At 42.6% G+C, this 17,705-nt stretch overlaps 2 protein-coding genes across 3 annotated transcripts; both read left to right on the top strand.

The window, feature by feature from the left end:
- Window positions 1-622: 622 nt before the first annotated feature.
- bs (blistered) lies at window positions 623-8,888 on the top strand. 2 transcript variants are annotated; one of them, XM_011303983.1, is made up of 5 exons: window positions 623-1,438; window positions 1,643-1,894; window positions 6,206-6,305; window positions 7,757-7,861; window positions 8,280-8,888. In XM_011303983.1, exons 1-5 carry the CDS (start codon window positions 980-982, stop codon window positions 8,453-8,455), a joined length of 1,092 nt encoding a protein of 363 aa, XP_011302285.1. In that variant the 5' UTR covers window positions 623-979; the 3' UTR covers window positions 8,456-8,888. The 2 variants fall into 2 exon arrangements, with proteins under 2 accessions (XP_011302285.1, XP_011302286.1); XM_011303984.1 differs by lacking the exons at window positions 6,206-6,305; window positions 7,757-7,861; window positions 8,280-8,888 and having other exon boundaries at window positions 1,643-3,504.
- Window positions 8,889-10,689: 1,801 nt separating this feature from the next.
- Window positions 10,690-17,559, top strand: asp (abnormal spindle). The gene is made up of 3 exons (XM_011303985.1): window positions 10,690-10,852; window positions 10,928-11,107; window positions 11,169-17,559. The coding sequence occupies exons 1-3, from the start codon at window positions 10,841-10,843 to the stop codon at window positions 17,373-17,375; spliced, it is 6,399 nt and encodes a 2,132-aa protein (XP_011302287.1). The 5' UTR covers window positions 10,690-10,840; the 3' UTR covers window positions 17,376-17,559.
- Window positions 17,560-17,705: the final 146 nt, after the last annotated feature.

Here is a 17,705-nt window from a genome sequence, read left to right on the forward strand (position 1 = left end):
ACAGAATAAATTTCAATGCGTTCTCCAATTAATTGTAGACCCCTCCCAACTCCGCCCACGCGAAAATTTCTCCAAACGTGAAAATCCTAGCCACTGAAAAAATTCCAACAAAAACCAAAATTTCATCTGCCCTCCAAAGAATAAACAATTCCACCCGCTGCCGCCCCTCCATCCCACCCCTCCCCCAACCACATATCCCAGGTTATCCCTCCTGACAGTTCGATTGGTGTTTTGCCGCGTCTCTCCGCTCTCGCATTCGAAAAGGAAGGACCACCTCTGTTAACCATATTTGGATAACTTTTCCTAATATGGTAACGTCTACTTCTAAATATGGCAGCCGGGGACGCCCTCTCACCACGAAGTGTAACCCTCCGCGCGAAAATTCCCAGTTATATTCCCCGATAAGTCTCACCGGAAATTCCCCAAAAATGGGTCAATACGATCCCTAAAACGGCCCTGAATTTATCCAATAGAAAAAAACCCCCCCCTCGAAGGGTGAATTAACCCCCTGTACCAACCAGGATCTACTTTTTACCAGCGTTGAGTCACCAGGGTGGGGGATTATGTTGCAGTTGGTACTCAGGCGGAGGCACAGGCGCTCGTACGTAGGTCAAGTTACGATACTCAATGTTCAGTTTGCGGGGAGCGCTCAACGAGTGCGCACCATTTGTCCCGTATTTAGCCATAGGTGTGCGATCACGTGGCAAATACGTAGGGCATCAAATAACCCAAGTGTATCGACTTAATCCCAAAAACCAATCGAAAAGAACCCTACCCCTGAGTGCGCCGCTAAATTCCCTAGAAACCGTAAAATTAAACTAGATATCTCCAAAACACTCTCTCCCCTGGGGACCGTACGGAATTCCAACTAAATCTTCACGGTTGCTCCAAATCTAGTTGATTTTAAGGTTAAGTGTGGGACTGTGTTTGGTGTTTCTGGTAAAAACAAAAATATAATTTAGATGTGCGCGTATCCGTGATGGAAAATCCGAGCGGCGGCAGGGACAGTCGGTATACGGCACTTGGATACAACATGGGTATGATGGGTAGTGATGCTGGTGAGATGTATGGGCGACCGTCTACATCACAGCTGGGTACCTCGCAGATTGGTCGTGGTGGCGCCACCATGATGAGCCCACCTGGTAATACAGGGGGTAGTGCTACCGGTGTTGGGGTCCAGAGAGGGTTGAAGAGATCGTCATCTGATGTTTGTTATGACGATAATGGAAGACAATTGGGACAGGGTCAAATGATGCAGGGGGATTGTGTGCCGGATAATATTGACGAGTCATTTACTAATTTGGGTGCACCAAAAAAATCACCACCGAGTAATGGAAAGAAGACCAAGGGCAGAGTGAAGATCAAAATGGAGTATATCGATAATAAATTGAGGAGGTACACCACATTTTCCAAGAGGAAAACTGGAATAATGAAGAAGGTTCGTTAAAAATTTTACTAGGGATTTTTTTGAGGTTTCAGGGATACCTCAGTAATCCGGGGAATCCCAAGAATAATTCGAACTTTGGCACAGATTTGTGGTGATTTTTCAAAATGAAAATCGAGAAGACGAGTTTGACCGTTCGTTAAATTAGGATGTGGTGAATGAAGTGGGAAAAAAAAATTTGTTCTTGCTATTTTCCAGGCGTACGAGCTATCAACCCTAACAGGCACCCAAGTGATGCTCCTGGTAGCCAGTGAAACAGGTCACGTGTACACATTTGCGACACGCAAGCTCCAACCAATGATAACGAGTGAAGCAGGCAAAGCTCTCATTCAAACTTGCCTCAACAGTCCAGATCCACCACCATCTGGCTCATCTGGTGATCAACGAATGTCAGCAACGGGCTTTGAGGAGACCGAGCTCACATACAACATCGCGGATGACGAGCAGAAAGTAAGACAACTGGTATATGGATCATCGCATGGTGGTGCACTACACGGTGGTTATCCTGGTGCTGGTGGACCGCCAGTATCACAGCATGGCCCACCACACTCACAGCATCCCCAGCATGCGCATTTAATAGCGCATGCACACGCTGGCTCGCCAAGCTCCCATCTTGTGCCCTGCTCCAGTCCTGGACCAATGCTAGCTGGAGGACCCTATCAGCAGTCATGTCCATCGCCATTACCACCACCACATGCCGCTTATCATCCGCACATGTCGCACTCGCATCCCCAACGGTAGTAAAAATCACGAGGGAAAAATCATTCAAGATAAGGCTAGGGAATTTTTTGTTTCGAGTTTTTTTTTTCCTGGGAAAATCCGAGTGTTTTTGAAATATTTATGGAGTGTCCCTGATTGGAACGATAAAAAATATGGAAGAATTATTAGGGGGAGACGAAGGAAATTGATGATTTGATTCTTGAGGCCATAAAACCATCGAGAAGGGTGCAGGTTCAAAAATTGTTTGAATTAAATCATTGACTGTTGCAATGATTTAATTGTAAAGTTGTTAGTGGGAAACAGATTGTTCTCTGAAAGGGGAGAAAATTGAAAAATTCACGGAACATTGGTTTCCTTCGTCTCAAATTAGTTGACGCGTTAGCAACTCCAAAGACCCGACGCCATAATTTCCTTAGGATTTTTTTTGAACGCGTGTGATTCACTCATCACTCTCAAATGAATTAAATTGAACTGTACAGAATCTGTATGTCCCTCCCCATGACTTAACATCCCCTTAATTAAGTTTTAATCCGTACTTCCACATTATTTAAACAAAATATTTATTAACGCTTCTCTGTAAATATTTCCGTGGCCCTGAAGATTGAAAAGGTAAAAGACATGAGATTAGATGCGAGTGCTGGATGATTCGGCTGCGGTGCACGGTCGGCGTTGTTACAGTATTTTTGTGCATCGTGCCTCCCCTTCGTACTATTTTTTACAATTTTTTTTTTGTACAGCCCCTTTCCCTTTTTGTGTGCTACAGTGGCATGTGTAGTTAGTTTTTTCGTTTATAGTTTAAGTAGAGAGTACTTAAAATATTTTTTAATTTAATCCCGATGACGAACGTCATTGTCCCTCACTGAAGAGAAATCCTAGAATTTTTGAGAAACTTTCTAAAATTATGGACTTGACAATTTTTTATAATTACTGGACTTGTTATATACATAATAAAATAAATGATGAAGTCCTAGGATTTCTCGGATTCCGTCCATTTTTGCATGAAACAAACTCCAAAAGGTTTTTACGTTTTTATTTAAAACTTTTTGATAAATTATTTAAATTATTTGCCCTTGTTAAATACTCATTATTATTATTTTTGTTTTTTTTTTCCAATGACCAAATCAGTCGCAAGATTTTCAAGTTCTCCCAATCAAACCTCCAACAGAGTACAAAATAACGGCGATTATTAAACGAAAAATGATAAAAAAAATTAGCAATAACTCAATTTTTTTTTTCTTGATTTATGAGAAATAACACAAAGTGATCATCAGATGATCAAATATTTTTTTTCTGTATCACACGTGTACATAAATGTACTGTAAAATACTGTGATAATATTTATACTTTGAGTTTCATAATTTTTTTAACTATTAAATCGTAAGATTGGTTACAAATCTCTAGAAATGAATTTTTTTTTAATTTAAGTTATTGATAGTTCATTAGGTGAGTATTTTTGGCTTTTGTTTGCAGTTTTTTTCATTGACGCTTGTGAGGAGTTTCCCTGCATCCCATCCCAATCATTTAGATAAATCATTCGTATTTGTGCATTTAAAAACAATCACATTTTGTTTGCAATTACGTGTGCATTTTGCTGGGGAAAAATGTATTTCTGTGTGGATATTCAAAGGTAGGTGCTGCTTTTGACTCCCAGCTTCTATCGCTACTCTCCGCTTTGGAAGACGAAAAATAAATGACAGATTCACTATAAAAAATGAACTTTCGCGACATCAACGCGAAATTACAAATTTTCGACGAATGAAAATCTATTGAGGCGTAAAAGAATTTTAATTCGATTCCTTTCTGTGTCAGAAATTCAGGTGAAATAGTTTAAAAAATAGCGGAATTTAATCCAACCAAGTAGAATTTTTTTTTTTTATCCACAATTTCGTAACTTCAGCAACAATCCGAGACCTCGTACGGGTAAAAGCGATGAAACGGGTGGTGTTGCTAAATACAGTCATGCGGCCTTTAAAAAAATAGCATTACGTGGTTTTCGTCCCTAACGATTTACCGAAGTATTCCAATCGAGAATCGTGTGTTTATTCCCCCGAGAAAAAAAAAGCCGACCAAACCGGTGAAAATGCAATAAATCAAAAAATTCCCGTACCCAATCTCAGTTCATATTCCGCATTTCAAACGACTCAAAAAATATTGCCCATTCAAAATCTCAATTTCCTACTCTCCCCAATTATTCCATAATTAATCAAGCTAAAGATAAAAATCTCCACCAACTCCAATAAGATTTAATTTTCCTCTATTTTCAAAAGCTAAAATGGGAATCCTAATTTATATATAAAAAAAAAAAATCGTTAATCATCGAATCATCGCCTCCATCACGACTAATTATCCGTCCGAAGTACCTCTCACCACCACCTCCGGGTGTATTTCAATTGGCAATATTTCAATGGAAAATCCGTGGAAAATCTAATGTCCCAACCGCACCAGGTGTTCTGCTACGGTCTTATAAATACACGTATGGAAGGTGGAAGCGGTGTGCCATATACGGTCACCTTTGTCAAAGCCCCGACTCTTTCGCCATATAGAGTCAATGGTTTTCTGCAATGCCAGACGCAGGCTCTTATATAGGAGTTGACTCCGAGACCTCGGGGAATGTGAACCATTATTTTTTACTCATTTTTTATTTATATATCGACATGAAACATTTTTACACCGAAGGGGGAGAGAGAAACGGGGAGGAGGGCGGAGGGGAATGAAGTTTTTTAGCGGATTTCCGAGTGACGAACAAGAGGAACCGATCGCCGATGGCTCTGGGGCAATTCAGGTCTCGATCTTCCCTCCGACTGACGAGGAAATACCGTTGGCCATTCGTTTCTTTTATTTCGATTGTTGTTTTTTTTTTTCGTTGAGGACGGGATCTGTCGACTTCAGGACGAGTTTCGGGGGATATCTGGATCGAAGGGAGATAGCGAGTATCGATAAGAACATTTTTTTTTTAATCAAAACTGTGAGAGAAATTGCAGACAATTTGTTGTTTCCTTTGCACTGGTGGCATCGTAATACGACGGCTATTTTTCAATAAAAACTTTTAACAGTGTACAATGCAGAAAATTCCCTGAAACTCATCTTGTTTTGACATTTTACTATTGACTCCTCAGCTGTGAGATCCCCGAAGGCGAGAAAACGCATAATATCCGAGTTCTTTACGAGCTTTTCTTGCTGAAATAGTCGACATACTTCACCCTTTCTATTCACGGAATGTCTTAAGGAAGTTGAAGTAGCAGAAAAGATTATGCCTTATCCAATTTACTGAATCGCAGGATTTCTCTTTCAATTCACGTTTTTTCACTTGCAATTACGAGCGTACTATTCTAAAAAATTAAATTTCAAATAACCTTCCCCAATTAAATACTCTCCCTATCAATGAGCTTCTACAAAAATTCCTGTCAACTCATCAAATTAAAAATACGGAATGAAAATTGATAGATGCCAATATAGCAAATAAATGAACTATCTCTTCTCTATTGTTTGGCATCTCGCGTAACTGTTGAGTTATGAAAATTGAGGGGTGAAAAGGGGGGTCGTAATATTCCAAGGAAAATCGTTGTTGCCCCCCTCCCCCCTCCCCGCCTCCCCCCGTATTCTGTGAGAATCACTTAAAACCGCAAAGTATATAGAGTGCGTATTGAAGAGTCGAAGGAGCACCGTGATGACCTTATAAGGTGCGAACAAGGATGCATCTCTCTCCCCCCTAGGTTTTACCCACGTATGTATGTATACGCACGTACCACCAAGGGGGGAATCATTTTGCACGAGGAGTGCTTCGACAATTTTATCGTTTTTCTTTTTTGCTATCGTTTTACCGCTCATGTCGGTACTAACGAATTAATTCAGGTGGTTTCATTTTTTTTTCATCGCATCTTCCGGGAATTTCTGAGGGACAATGATGGCAACTCTCGAATTTATCGATAATTCGAATTGTAAACCGTTTTGGAATTAATTTTAGGGTTTATTATTGCCCGCTATTTTTTTTTTTTTCATTTCGAGGATGGGAGAATAATTTCTGGGGCTTTTCTGTTTCAGGAAGAAGGGGCTTCCCCGAGGTCTGATATTTGCGGCAATGACTCGGAGGGTGACTCTAGTGATGGAGAAAGCTCACCAAAAGATACGAAAAATCATACAGGTGATTATGATTTTGATAATTTGAAAAGTGGGTGGCAGGGATTGTGAATCGGCACAGGAATTCCACGATTCAGTCACCAGTGGATCATGTTCGATTTATTCCGATTTATGAGGAGAAGAAAATTGTCTTATCTCGAAAATTGTAAACGACGGGAGAATGCTCAGCGAGTTCGAGAGTAGTGAAATAATTTTCAAAACGATTTTATGGATCATCCAGACAAAGCTGATCTACAAAATTGGGGAATGGAAATTCACTTTTCTAAAAAATCAAATATTTCTATCAACCAACAGTAGCTTTACACTATCACGGTCAAAAGGTAAAAAAAATAATTCTAAATCCCGAGGATCAATAGAACATGCGAAGCCCTCCACTCAAATCCTGAATAGAATATTTCAAAGGAAGAAAAAAGAACCGTTCCACCCCACAAAACCTAGTAGAACCTCCCCAAATCCAAAGTGAAACCCCAGCGCCTGTGAAACCTCTTTACACCTTAACCCAGAATTACTTAAAATGCGTGAAACGTACTCGCGATGACGGGGTTGTCCGTGTAGGGGCAGTACCTCTTCACCACGAGGTGGGGGACCTATACAGTTTGAACGATGACCAAACTAAGACGACAAATACCAATTCCTAACTGGGAAGTTGGATCCGGTCGAAATGAGAAGCGACAAGTGAGTGAGATGAAACTTTTGAAAAAGCCAAGTGCTCCTTTTCACTCGTTGTCACAGGCTTTTGCAGGTGTACACATAAATATCGATGCTAATATACACCGGGACACCCCCCTTTTCTACCCCTCCCACCCCCTTCCTCCCCATTCGATACAACGAGGCAATGAACACGTTCGGTTATCTTTAACTGTCTGGAACGTCGTGGACATTTTATTGCAATGCCACTTTGTATTTTTATTCCCTTTTTCCTTATTCTGCCCGGTTTAATTCTTTCATTTTTTTTTTCTTAACCACCGTTTTTATTATTTTTATCGGCGTTTCATCCACTCGAGGGAGGCCAGAAATAGGGGGATATGCCCTTTTATTTTTTCAACTGACGAGTGACAGGAATTTTAAGAGAATTTTTTTTTTTACGTATTTGGTGTACGACTCGTGTCTCAAACTAATTAATCGGAATACTCTTGGTACTTCTGCTTTTTTTTGGCTCATGCGTATCGGGGCTTTGACGATTTTTATTATTTAGTAGATAAAACCAAAGATTTGAAAGATTGAGGGGAAAGTGGTGGCGAGAGGTGAGTCGAAATTGATGTCAACGATTGATTTCCTGCGAAAAAAGTGGACTTTTTACTGATTAAACGTCCGAGAAAAAATCTCTCAGTGTTTCCACCTGAGATGACTCTTTTCTGATAATTTCGCGGAACCTCCTCTGTTTGCTATTTAGACTCTAAAAGTTTATAACTTATTTCATAAAAGTAGAGTAAATTTTTTAATTTTTTTTTTTAGGAATCATGTACCAGATGCCCCAGAGTGTCATGTACTCCCATACCCCTGGTGTACTCCTGAGTATCGGACAAAACGGCCAACCAGTTCAAATATCCCAAGACGGAAGTGAGTAACATATATTCCATCCTTAAACGGGATACGTGTACGCACGTACCGGAAGTCCATATATTTATTGTAAAATTGCATTGAAATTATTATTCCATCGAAGTTAAAACTCATTATTAAATCCCATTGTTTTAACGGGCGGAGGTTATTTTCTTTTTTCGAGAGTGGAATTCTTCTTTTTCACCTTGTGAGGCGTGGTCTATTTATCCTAATGGTTATTTACGCTTTTCCCGGTTCAGAAATGGAATTTGCGCGATTGGATTTGGTGGAATCGGAGAGTCGAGAGAATTTCCGCTTCCGTTTATTATTAAATTATTATTTTATAAACTTTCTATGGATTTTTAACGTTTTTTAGAGAACTCACGTGATATCGCAGACTATTTTCCCAATTATTTAATCATTGCAATTTCTTTTACAGACTCGACTAATTTATCCCCGGGACAATCGACCCAGCCTTTCATCACGATTCCCCTCAACGTTGCAATGAGTGCAGCGGGATTGTCCCTACCTGTGCCAAAGGGCCTGACAACACAATGCTCGATAGGAAGTGCCAATGCAGACATGCCCTCTGACCTCAGCAAAGACCGGAAATGATCTAAATGCTTCTAAGAATAATTTGATTTTTTTTCGGATCTCAGAAAAGTCAAGAAAAAAAAAGAAGAGATAATTGAATTAATAATCTTCGATATTTCACCCCCAAACTCATTTTTTTAGCTCAATTACGATAGAAATTACCGCAATATAAATAAAATTGTTTGTTATTTTTTTTTCTAGTCACGTCGGAGGAGGAACTAGTATTCAATTCATAATTATTTTACTCGTTAGAGAATTTCTGGAATTTTTTGTCAATTTTTGTTACCCGAATTTAAAACAGAATAATGGAATTTCACGTTTTTACGCTCAACCGCAGAGTTTGTATGATAATTAATGTGATTAATTAATGAAAAATGCCTTAAACAAATATCAGAAAATGATATGCTCGCGTGAGCAGGAAATACGTCCTGTACATAAACCTCATATAGATTAACGAATCGACGATCAATCGTTAAACCCTGAATTAGTGAAATTGTTGTACAACTAATGATATTAAGATTAATCCTGATATTGTAGATTATGTACAGTACATTAACAGACGTATATATTTTATACATACGCCCATCATTCAATTGTCAAACTGAAATCATTTTTGTATGACTCACTATTGCTACCTTTGTAAGAAAAATTTAATAATAATCTTTGTTTTGCCAAGTTGAATGTTTGTATAACATGTTGATGAATGATGTTATGTGGCTTAATTATTTTTTTATTCGTGGATATCTTGATAATAAAGCAAATTCAATAAATATCCATGAATATTCATTGCATTTACTATGGTCGATACTTCTTTCAGTTTCACAATCACCAAAATATTTTCGCATCGTTCGTTATTCGAGAAAAGGAGAGAGAATTATTTTCAAATTCTCCAGAAAATTCAAATTTTCCCGCGATTTTATCTGGGGAATTCTAGGGAATTTCAAAAGCGGTGACGGTTGGAACTAACGAGTTCGAACCGTTTAAATTCAAAATGGTTGATAGAATTGCCGTTTTCAAATGCATTTGCGGATATTTTATGAGAATGCTAATTTATTGCTTTCAGCAAGAGGTGATTGACGAAAATTTCGGTCAATTTTGAAGAAATTCGCTTTAATGAGTCGATATGAGTCGATATGAGTCGATATGTGAAACCCTCAAATCTCCCACGGCGTCTCGACTGTCCTTTGTTCCAACGCTAATGACGTCACAAACCGACTCGATTCCCCCCAAAATCTCTAACAACAACCAAAAAAGCGCCAAAAGCTTCCTCTAAACCAAAATGAGTCCCTCACGATCACGAAAAATCTTTCAATCCCCTAATAAACCCGAAAGAATCATCAAAATCGTCAAATTCCATCAAAAATCCCATGTATCCCCCCCCCCCCCATTCCCCCTTCCTTTGTTCGTCGCCACCTCAAAGATGACGGAATATGACGACAATGGAAAACAAATGCTGCGAGGTGCCACCCTCGCAACAAATCGTTCAATTAATTAATTAATCTGCCCCAAAAAAAAATCGCCAATATAATAACAAAATAATTCTGGCCTTGCATCTCGAATCTCTCTTATCATCTCGAAGCCGATGTCTCCGATCTCTCCACTGATCCTCACCACGGTCCTCTGCACTCTGAACACTTTCACCTGAAGCAATAATGGGAAATTCATTGATTAATTAATTGATCGGTCGCCAAAAAGTTGAAAAAATCATCGGGAAATAACTCTTACCTCACACAATACACAATCCGAAGCCGGCGTACCCCCCGATCCCCTCCGGGGTCCACTGCTCACTGCACACGTACTCCGAACACTCTAACGGAAAACCCTCCAAACTCTCGTCTTCTACGCACCTCAGATTCCCTGTACCGCGCAAAATGGCGGAGTTTCGGAGGGAATTCCTTTGTTCCGGCGTTTCCCGCTCTGCGTGCGAGCCCATCACTTCCCCTCGCCCATTGTTCCCGGTATTTTTCGGTAGCACTGACTCTATCCCTCATAAATAATTACGATAAACACTAATCAACGATTAATAAACAAAGTTGATGCGATTTTACAGCGGAATTACTGATGCTTATCTGGAATAAAAACGAACGACTGTCACCCTTTACTATTCTAGAGACACTAATCTAGACTTGTCCGTGCAGGCGCAGCGACGTGTCTAGACTTGTCTCTGCGCCTGCGTACAACGTTCTAGGGAATTTAGAAACGCGCGGGCCGCGCAGGTTACTAAAAAATGAGTTTAGGGACGCGAAAAGGCAAAAACAGTTGAGTTTGAATTTGCTGGAGAGTAAAACGGTTAGTCAACGGTGTTTTGTCCTCTCGGTTGTGTTTCAGTTGTGGAGATGTACAATTCACAGGGAGAATATTTCCAGGAGTAATCAGCTGACGGAGAAGGGATTCAGTATATGAAGGATGTTTTTCCAGGTAAATAATGGCTTTCTCTTGCTTTTTTACGCTTCAGAATCAGGTGGAATAAGTGGCATTTTATGCTTTTTGAAGATCAATGTTACCCCCAAGGCCCAGAATGCCACCGCTGCCCAGGAGAAGGCCCCCGAGGTCCAGGCGGTTCTCGTCCTCGCGCCATTTCAACCGCAGCCTCGACTCAATATCGAGACATCAGAAAATATTCAGGGACAGACGAGTTTGGTCATCAAAAACACCAGCAATCGGCCACTAAATGTGAGTGAATGGCTAACAATTTCTCGTTAACGCAATTAATGGTTGAAATTCGTTCTCCCAGGTGAAGGTTTCGAAGCCGCCTCCGGAGGATCGTTGTGTAATTCTCAGTGCTTCAGAGATGGTTATCCCTCCAGAGTCCTCCTCTACCCTCTTCCTCTCCTGGACTCCCCTGAAGGCAGGTTCCTGGCGCGACACCCTTCAGCTGACAGACAGTCGACGCTTGAAATACGACATTCCATTAACCACTACCTGTATCTCAAAAAAATCCTCTAAAACCCTAAAACCGCATTCCCAGAAAATTCTTGCTCCCTGCAACAGCAACCCTCCTCTCCTCCATCGAAAATCACAGCAAAAGGTCCCTGCTAACAAAGAAAACATCAGCAGAAGTCAAAAACTACCCTCGAACTCCTTTTTGAAGGCCTCGCAGTCATCTACTCTCGCTTCAACTGGGGAAAATTCCATCCTGAAGCCCTCGAACGTAAGAGCAAATAAAAATAATCAAAATCCATACAGAAGTCATCAGAACCTCGAGGAAAATCATCGAAATTTTCACCAGCATCTTGATATTTCTGGTGTATTAAACAGCAGCAGCTTTCAATTAACTCCTCTGAAATCCACAAAACCGAATAACAATCCCCAGGACTTTGATTTCTCCCCACGAGATACGAGTAGTATCTCTCCAGGTCAGCCCTCGTTGCCACATCGTCGCGATACTTATCTGAACCCAGACCCAAAATTCTGCAGAGTTCCTCCTCTTGAGCCTGTGAGCCAGGAACCCGAAGAGGACTTTGACGACTCCTTGTCGCCGAGACCTGAGGACCACAGGGAGGCAGGAAACTTCTCTGCACTCATCGACGACCTGGCGAGTTTCAAAACTCCGCAAAAATCTCAAGAATCTCTCGAGAATGGAGGATTAACTGTCACCAGAACAGTCAGGGAGGAGATCACGTTCTCAAATAATACATTTGAAATCTCAGGCTCAAGAGGGCAACTGCAGTTCTGTTTCGAGACTCCTGGAGGGGCTGGGTATGCCCACAATCATACGAAAAATAATAACCAGCACTCCGAGAATAACGGAGTCCACGATTTATCAGGCACATCGACTTCCTCGAGGATTTTGATGAAAAATAGAGAGTATTCCAGTCAGGATTGGAGCCCTGGAGGAGCTGGACATCACCAAAACCATCACAGCATTAATTATTTTCCTCCAGAAACCGACACTGAAGGCTTTCTCCATCCAAATCATGCTCTTGGAGTCCCTGGAAACAAAAATCATCAAAGAAATCACGACAACCATTCAAGAGCCGATCACCTCCACAATTTCTCTGGAATCTCTGCATCATTGAATAGTCTCAAGTCCTCCCAGGAGGACTTGGTTCGCCAGAATCGCCACGGGCAGTCTGAGCCCCCAGAATTCCCATCCTTCAACCCTAAGAGGCACTCCTCCGTGGAGGATTTCACCTCCTCCCAAAATTTCCATCAGCTTTCGAATTCTCCTCTGGATCTTAGTCGACAGTCAGACTTTGATTGTTTTCTGCGTCCTACGAAGCACTCAAAGTCCTTCGGACGTATTTCACCAGTATGTGGAAGCTCTCCAGAGCCCACTCGCCCCATCTCCTCCTCCCCCATCCATTCAGTAAGAACCTCGGACACCTCAACAGTCCAGCAGGTCATCGAGGCTGACCTCTGGCTTAAGGACGAACCAAAAACACCTCTTCGTCACCAGAAATCCATTTCGCTTGAGAGCATCTCCGAGGAGCCGTCTTTCAAACGCCAGACGAGCCTCCCCCACCTGAATTTCAACCTCAATCTGACGAAGACGTTCACCTCACCCCTGAAGCCCACTGTCTTCGAGATTTCTCCTACGAAGAAATCCTCGGGGTCGATGAGAGGATTCAAATCAATTAATTACCACCGGGTGTCCCCGAAGAAGCCCTCGAGGGTCATGAAGGGGACCAGAGAGACCCAGCAGATTCTCAGGAAGACAAAAATGCATTTGAACATTCAAAAGGGCATACCGGGGGTTAAGATAGGGAAACTCTCCCTGGCGAAGCTCCACAAGCCTAAGGAGAAACCAAAGGAGGTCTCGGTCAAGCTCCACAACCCCGAGGATTTAATCTCCAGTGTATTTAATCCTGATCCATTCGCTGCCACCATGACAGAGGATCCCTTCTTAGCCTCTAGTTTATATTATGACGAGAAATGGATGTGGAACCAGGAGATTGAGTTCAAGAAGTGGTTGAATGCACTGTTGACTCCTCCGGAGCACCTCAACGCCGATGTCGATAGTGGAAAAGTCGACGTGGGGAAGGTCTGGCAGTCCTGCAGGACGAAGGAGTCAATTCCCCTGGCAGAGACTCGTGAGGCAGTTTCTGCGAGATACCACACGAATCATCGCCTCAATACTCTGAGAAAGGGAGCCCTCATGATGTTTAGTAAACCAGAGGTACGGTCTGTCCTCTCGAAAACAATTCTCTCCATCGAGAAGGGGAACCTCGTGGTGCGACAAGACAAGGACCTCCACAGGGACATCGGCCTCCAAAAGGACATCCTTGAGCTCTTCTTCAGTTACAATCCCTTGTGGCTAAGAATTGGATTAGAAGTCGTGTACGGGGAAACGATTCCTCTGGCGTCGAATAACGACCTCGTTGGTCTCACTAAATTCCTCCTCGCGAGGTTCTTCAATGATCCTTTCCTCTCGGAGAAGTTCTCACATCAGAATTCCACTCTCAAAACCCCAAATTTTATGCCGAATCTTAATAAATTCATTTTGAAGAAATTTCTGCTTCTCGTTTACTTCCTGGACGTCGCGAAGAGAGGGAAGCTCATTGGACATGATCCTTGCTTGTTTCACAAGAAGGCCCTCTTCAAGGAAAGCCGGGAAATTCTCCTGAATTTTTCCAGACAAACATTGAGTGGAGTAGGGGACATCACAAAGATGTTGAAACCTCACGGGTATGTTCTCACTCACAAGCAGACGTACCTGGATGAATACGATTATGCAGTTAAGGATCTCTCAGTAGACCTCAGGGATGGGGTTAGACTCTGCAGAGTTATGGAGCTCATCATCGGGGGGAAAACATTGACGTCGAAGTGCAGAGCCCCAGCCATCTCGAGACTCCAGAAGGTCCATAACGCAGAGGTAGCTCTGTCGGCCCTCCACGAGGCCGGATACGTCATCACCGGGGAAATCGATGCGAAATCCGTGGCTGATGGGCACCGAGAGAAAACTATGAGCCTCCTGTGGCAGATAATTTACAAATTCCAGGCGCCGAGATTCGAGAAAGCAGCCAAAACCCTGCAGAAGTGGTGGAGAGCGCATTTGTGTTACATCCTCGTCAGGAACTATTTGAGAAGACGAAGAACCAATGCTGTAATTATCATCCAGTGCTGCTGGAGGTCATATAGAGCTAAAAAAATATTCAGGGCCCTGAAAACCCAGAGGGAGCTGGAGCTGCTCCAGAAGAATGAAGCTGCTAAAGTCATCCAGACCTGGTGGAGATCTCTGAAGGATAGAAGGGCCTTCTTGAAGACGAAGACTGCAGCCATGACTCTTCAGAGAGCCTGGAGAAGGTACAGTACATCGAAGCCATACCTCCAGGATCTCCAGAGGAAGAAGAACGCAGCAGTCGTCATCCAGAGACTCTTCAGGAGCTACAAAGTCATGAAATCCCAACGAAACGATTACCTGGAGACTCGAGGTGCCGCCCTAATGCTCCAGAGGTGGTTCAGGGCGTGTTCCCAGGGTCGCAAAGACCTCGAGACCTTCCAAAGCCTGAAAAAATCCACAATCCTCATCCAGAGAACCTTCAGAGCAAACAAATGCATGAAATTCCACAGGAATAATTATCTCAGAGTTCTCTCCAGTGTCACGACCATTCAGACATGGTGGAGGGCCCACCTGTTGACGAAGAAGACGAGGAATGAGTTCATTATTAAGAAACACTCTGTAAGAATAATCTCTGGTTGGTACAGTGGTCTTCAGTTGATGAAAATTGAAAGGAAATCGTTCCTGGAGAAGAGAAAAGCAGCTGTCGTTATCCAGAGAGCTTTCAGGCGGTTCAGGGAAACTAGGAGAGATCGTCGGCACTTGAAGAATGTCCTCAAGTTATCAGTTATTCTCCAGACTTGGTGGAGAAAAGTCAGGCACCAGAGAGAATTCAAAATAAAACAAAAGTCTGCTGTAGTTATCCAGAAGTGGTTCAGATCATCTAAAATCACCAAGAAACTGAGAGAGGATTATCTCCAGCTCAAACTCTCTGCGATTGTTATCCAAAAGAACTTCAGGATGAAGAAGACTCGTGAGAAGTACCTCAGGATGAAGAGATCAGTGTCAACAATCGAGAAGTGGTACTCTAGAACAAAAACAGCGAAAACTGTGAGGGAGGAATTTTTAACGAAGAAGAATGCAGTAATTGTCCTCCAGAGGTGGTTCAGGGGTCTCCGGGAGACCAGGAAACGTCAAGAGGAGTTCCTGGAATTGAGAAGAAACGTCCTGAAGGTGCAGACCCTCTGGAGGGCCAAAATTCTGGCGAGAAAGACGAGAGCTGAATTCCTGGGGATTAAAAATGCAGTTCTGAACATCCAGACTATCTCCAGGGGGATTCTCGCCAGACAGAGGTTCAGGGTTCTCCAGGATCGTGAGAGGGCTGCGAAGATCCTCCAAGGAAGGTGGAGGGCACGAAAAATTGGACAAGAGATTAAGAAGAATTATCTGAAAAAGAGAGAATTGATTGTTTGTATTCAACGGAGGTTGAGGGCCACTCTAGCAGCTAGAAGATGCCAGAGGGAGTTTGAGGTCCTCAGGAAAGCTGTCGTTGTGGTCCAAAGGAGATTCAGGGCCCAGCGAGTGATGAGAATCACCAGGAAGTCCTTCCTGGAGAAGAAAATGGCAGTTATTTCACTGCAGTCGTTTGTCAGGATGAGGAAATGCCACCAGGAGTATCAAATGTTAAAAACAGCTGTTTTGGTTGTCCAGAGGAGAAGGCGAGCCCACGTCCTCGCCACGTCGATGAGGAAGGACTACCTGGAACTCAAGAAGGCGACGATTTCTGTTCAGAAGAAATTCAGAGCGAAATTAGAGGGGAAGAGAGTAAGAGAAGGATTTCTGAGGCTTAAGAAATCTGTCATTCTCATCCAGAGAACTTGGAGGGCGAAACTGAGGGCCTGGGAACGTGAAGAGGCTGCTGTTGTTCTCCAGACGTGGTGGAGATCGATCCTGATAGCCAGGAGGGCGAGAAATTCCTTCGTGATGAAGAGAAAATCTGCAGTGGTGATTCAACGATTCTTCCGGGGCTGGAGGGCCGCAAGGACGAAGAGGAAGGAATTCCAGCAGCTGAGAACTGCCTCAACGGTCATACAAAGGGCCTGGAGGGTGTTTTTAGCCAGAAGAAGGCGCAGAGAACTAATAAATATGAGAAGGAATGGAGTGTCAGTTATTGTGCAGTGGTGGAGGGCAATCACTGAGAGGCGAAAACTCAGGGCGGAGCTCAGGGAGACCCTCAGGTGGAGGAATTGGGCGGCTGGCGTAATTCAGGCGACCTGGAGGGGTTACAAAGTCCGCAAGGAGCAGTCCTCCAGGATACAAGAACTCAGAATTCGGTCGAAAAGGGCTGCAGAGGCTGCTCTACCCTCCACGACTGTTGCTTATCGTCTCGAAGAGGCCATGAATGGTCTGATGACATTTAACAATGTAGGACAGCTCTCCATGTGTCTCGCCTGCATCGATAGCCTGACTAGGCTCAGCATCAAGGGCTGTGTGATGTTCTGTAAGCTACAACTTGTCGAGAAGATTTATGACCTCCTGGAGCAGTCCAACAGATCTTTACCTTGGATGGACGTCTGTCTCAGGTGCACCAATATCCTGATTACACTCGCAAAATTACCTGACACTGCTGGGGAAGTCAGGAAGCTCGAGTACATGGAGACCATTGCAAGGCTGATGAATGTCACCATCAAGGGACAGCTCGAACTGTTTCTCAATCTTGCAACCCTCCTCTGGGTTGTGATGGGAAATGAGGAGTTCAAGAAGATGGTGGCCAATGACCAGAGGACAGTTTGGCTGATCAGGAGTGCCTGCAGTGCTGCTGTCAAGAAGGAGAAAACTCCTGTCAAGAGGAAAAACACCAGCATGGAGAGGATTATCGTTTTGCCGAATCCCAAACCTGATTGGGGACTCGCCAACAGGAGGCCCAGGTGTTTTCTCAAGGTCGAGCATGCCGTCTGTGTGATCATGGAGATGTTTGGAATTCAGAGCTTTGCGGTTTGAAAATATAATTCAGTTTATTACCATTTGTTTTTTATTCGTGGAGACAAGGGATAGAGTAGTTGAGTTTTCGTGGAATATCTTATTTTTCGATGTTAAAATATATCAATAGAATATTTTTAATTATCAACTAGACATTTTGTGAATGTAAATAGTTAGAATGCTTAATTGTGATTTTTTGTATTTGAGAGGATTTGAAAAATGTATTCCCTTTTTAATAATACTTTTTATTGCAATAAATATAATAAACAATAATCATTATTTTGGCGTTACATTTTTCATTAACAGTCAATTCTATACATACAGCATTGGATTACAATAATTATTTTCCTT

The sequence above is a fragment of the Fopius arisanus genome, unplaced genomic scaffold, assembly GCF_000806365.1.
Source record: "Fopius arisanus strain USDA-PBARC FA_bdor unplaced genomic scaffold, ASM80636v1 scaffold00036, whole genome shotgun sequence".
NCBI classification, from domain to species: domain Eukaryota; kingdom Metazoa; phylum Arthropoda; class Insecta; order Hymenoptera; family Braconidae; genus Fopius; species Fopius arisanus.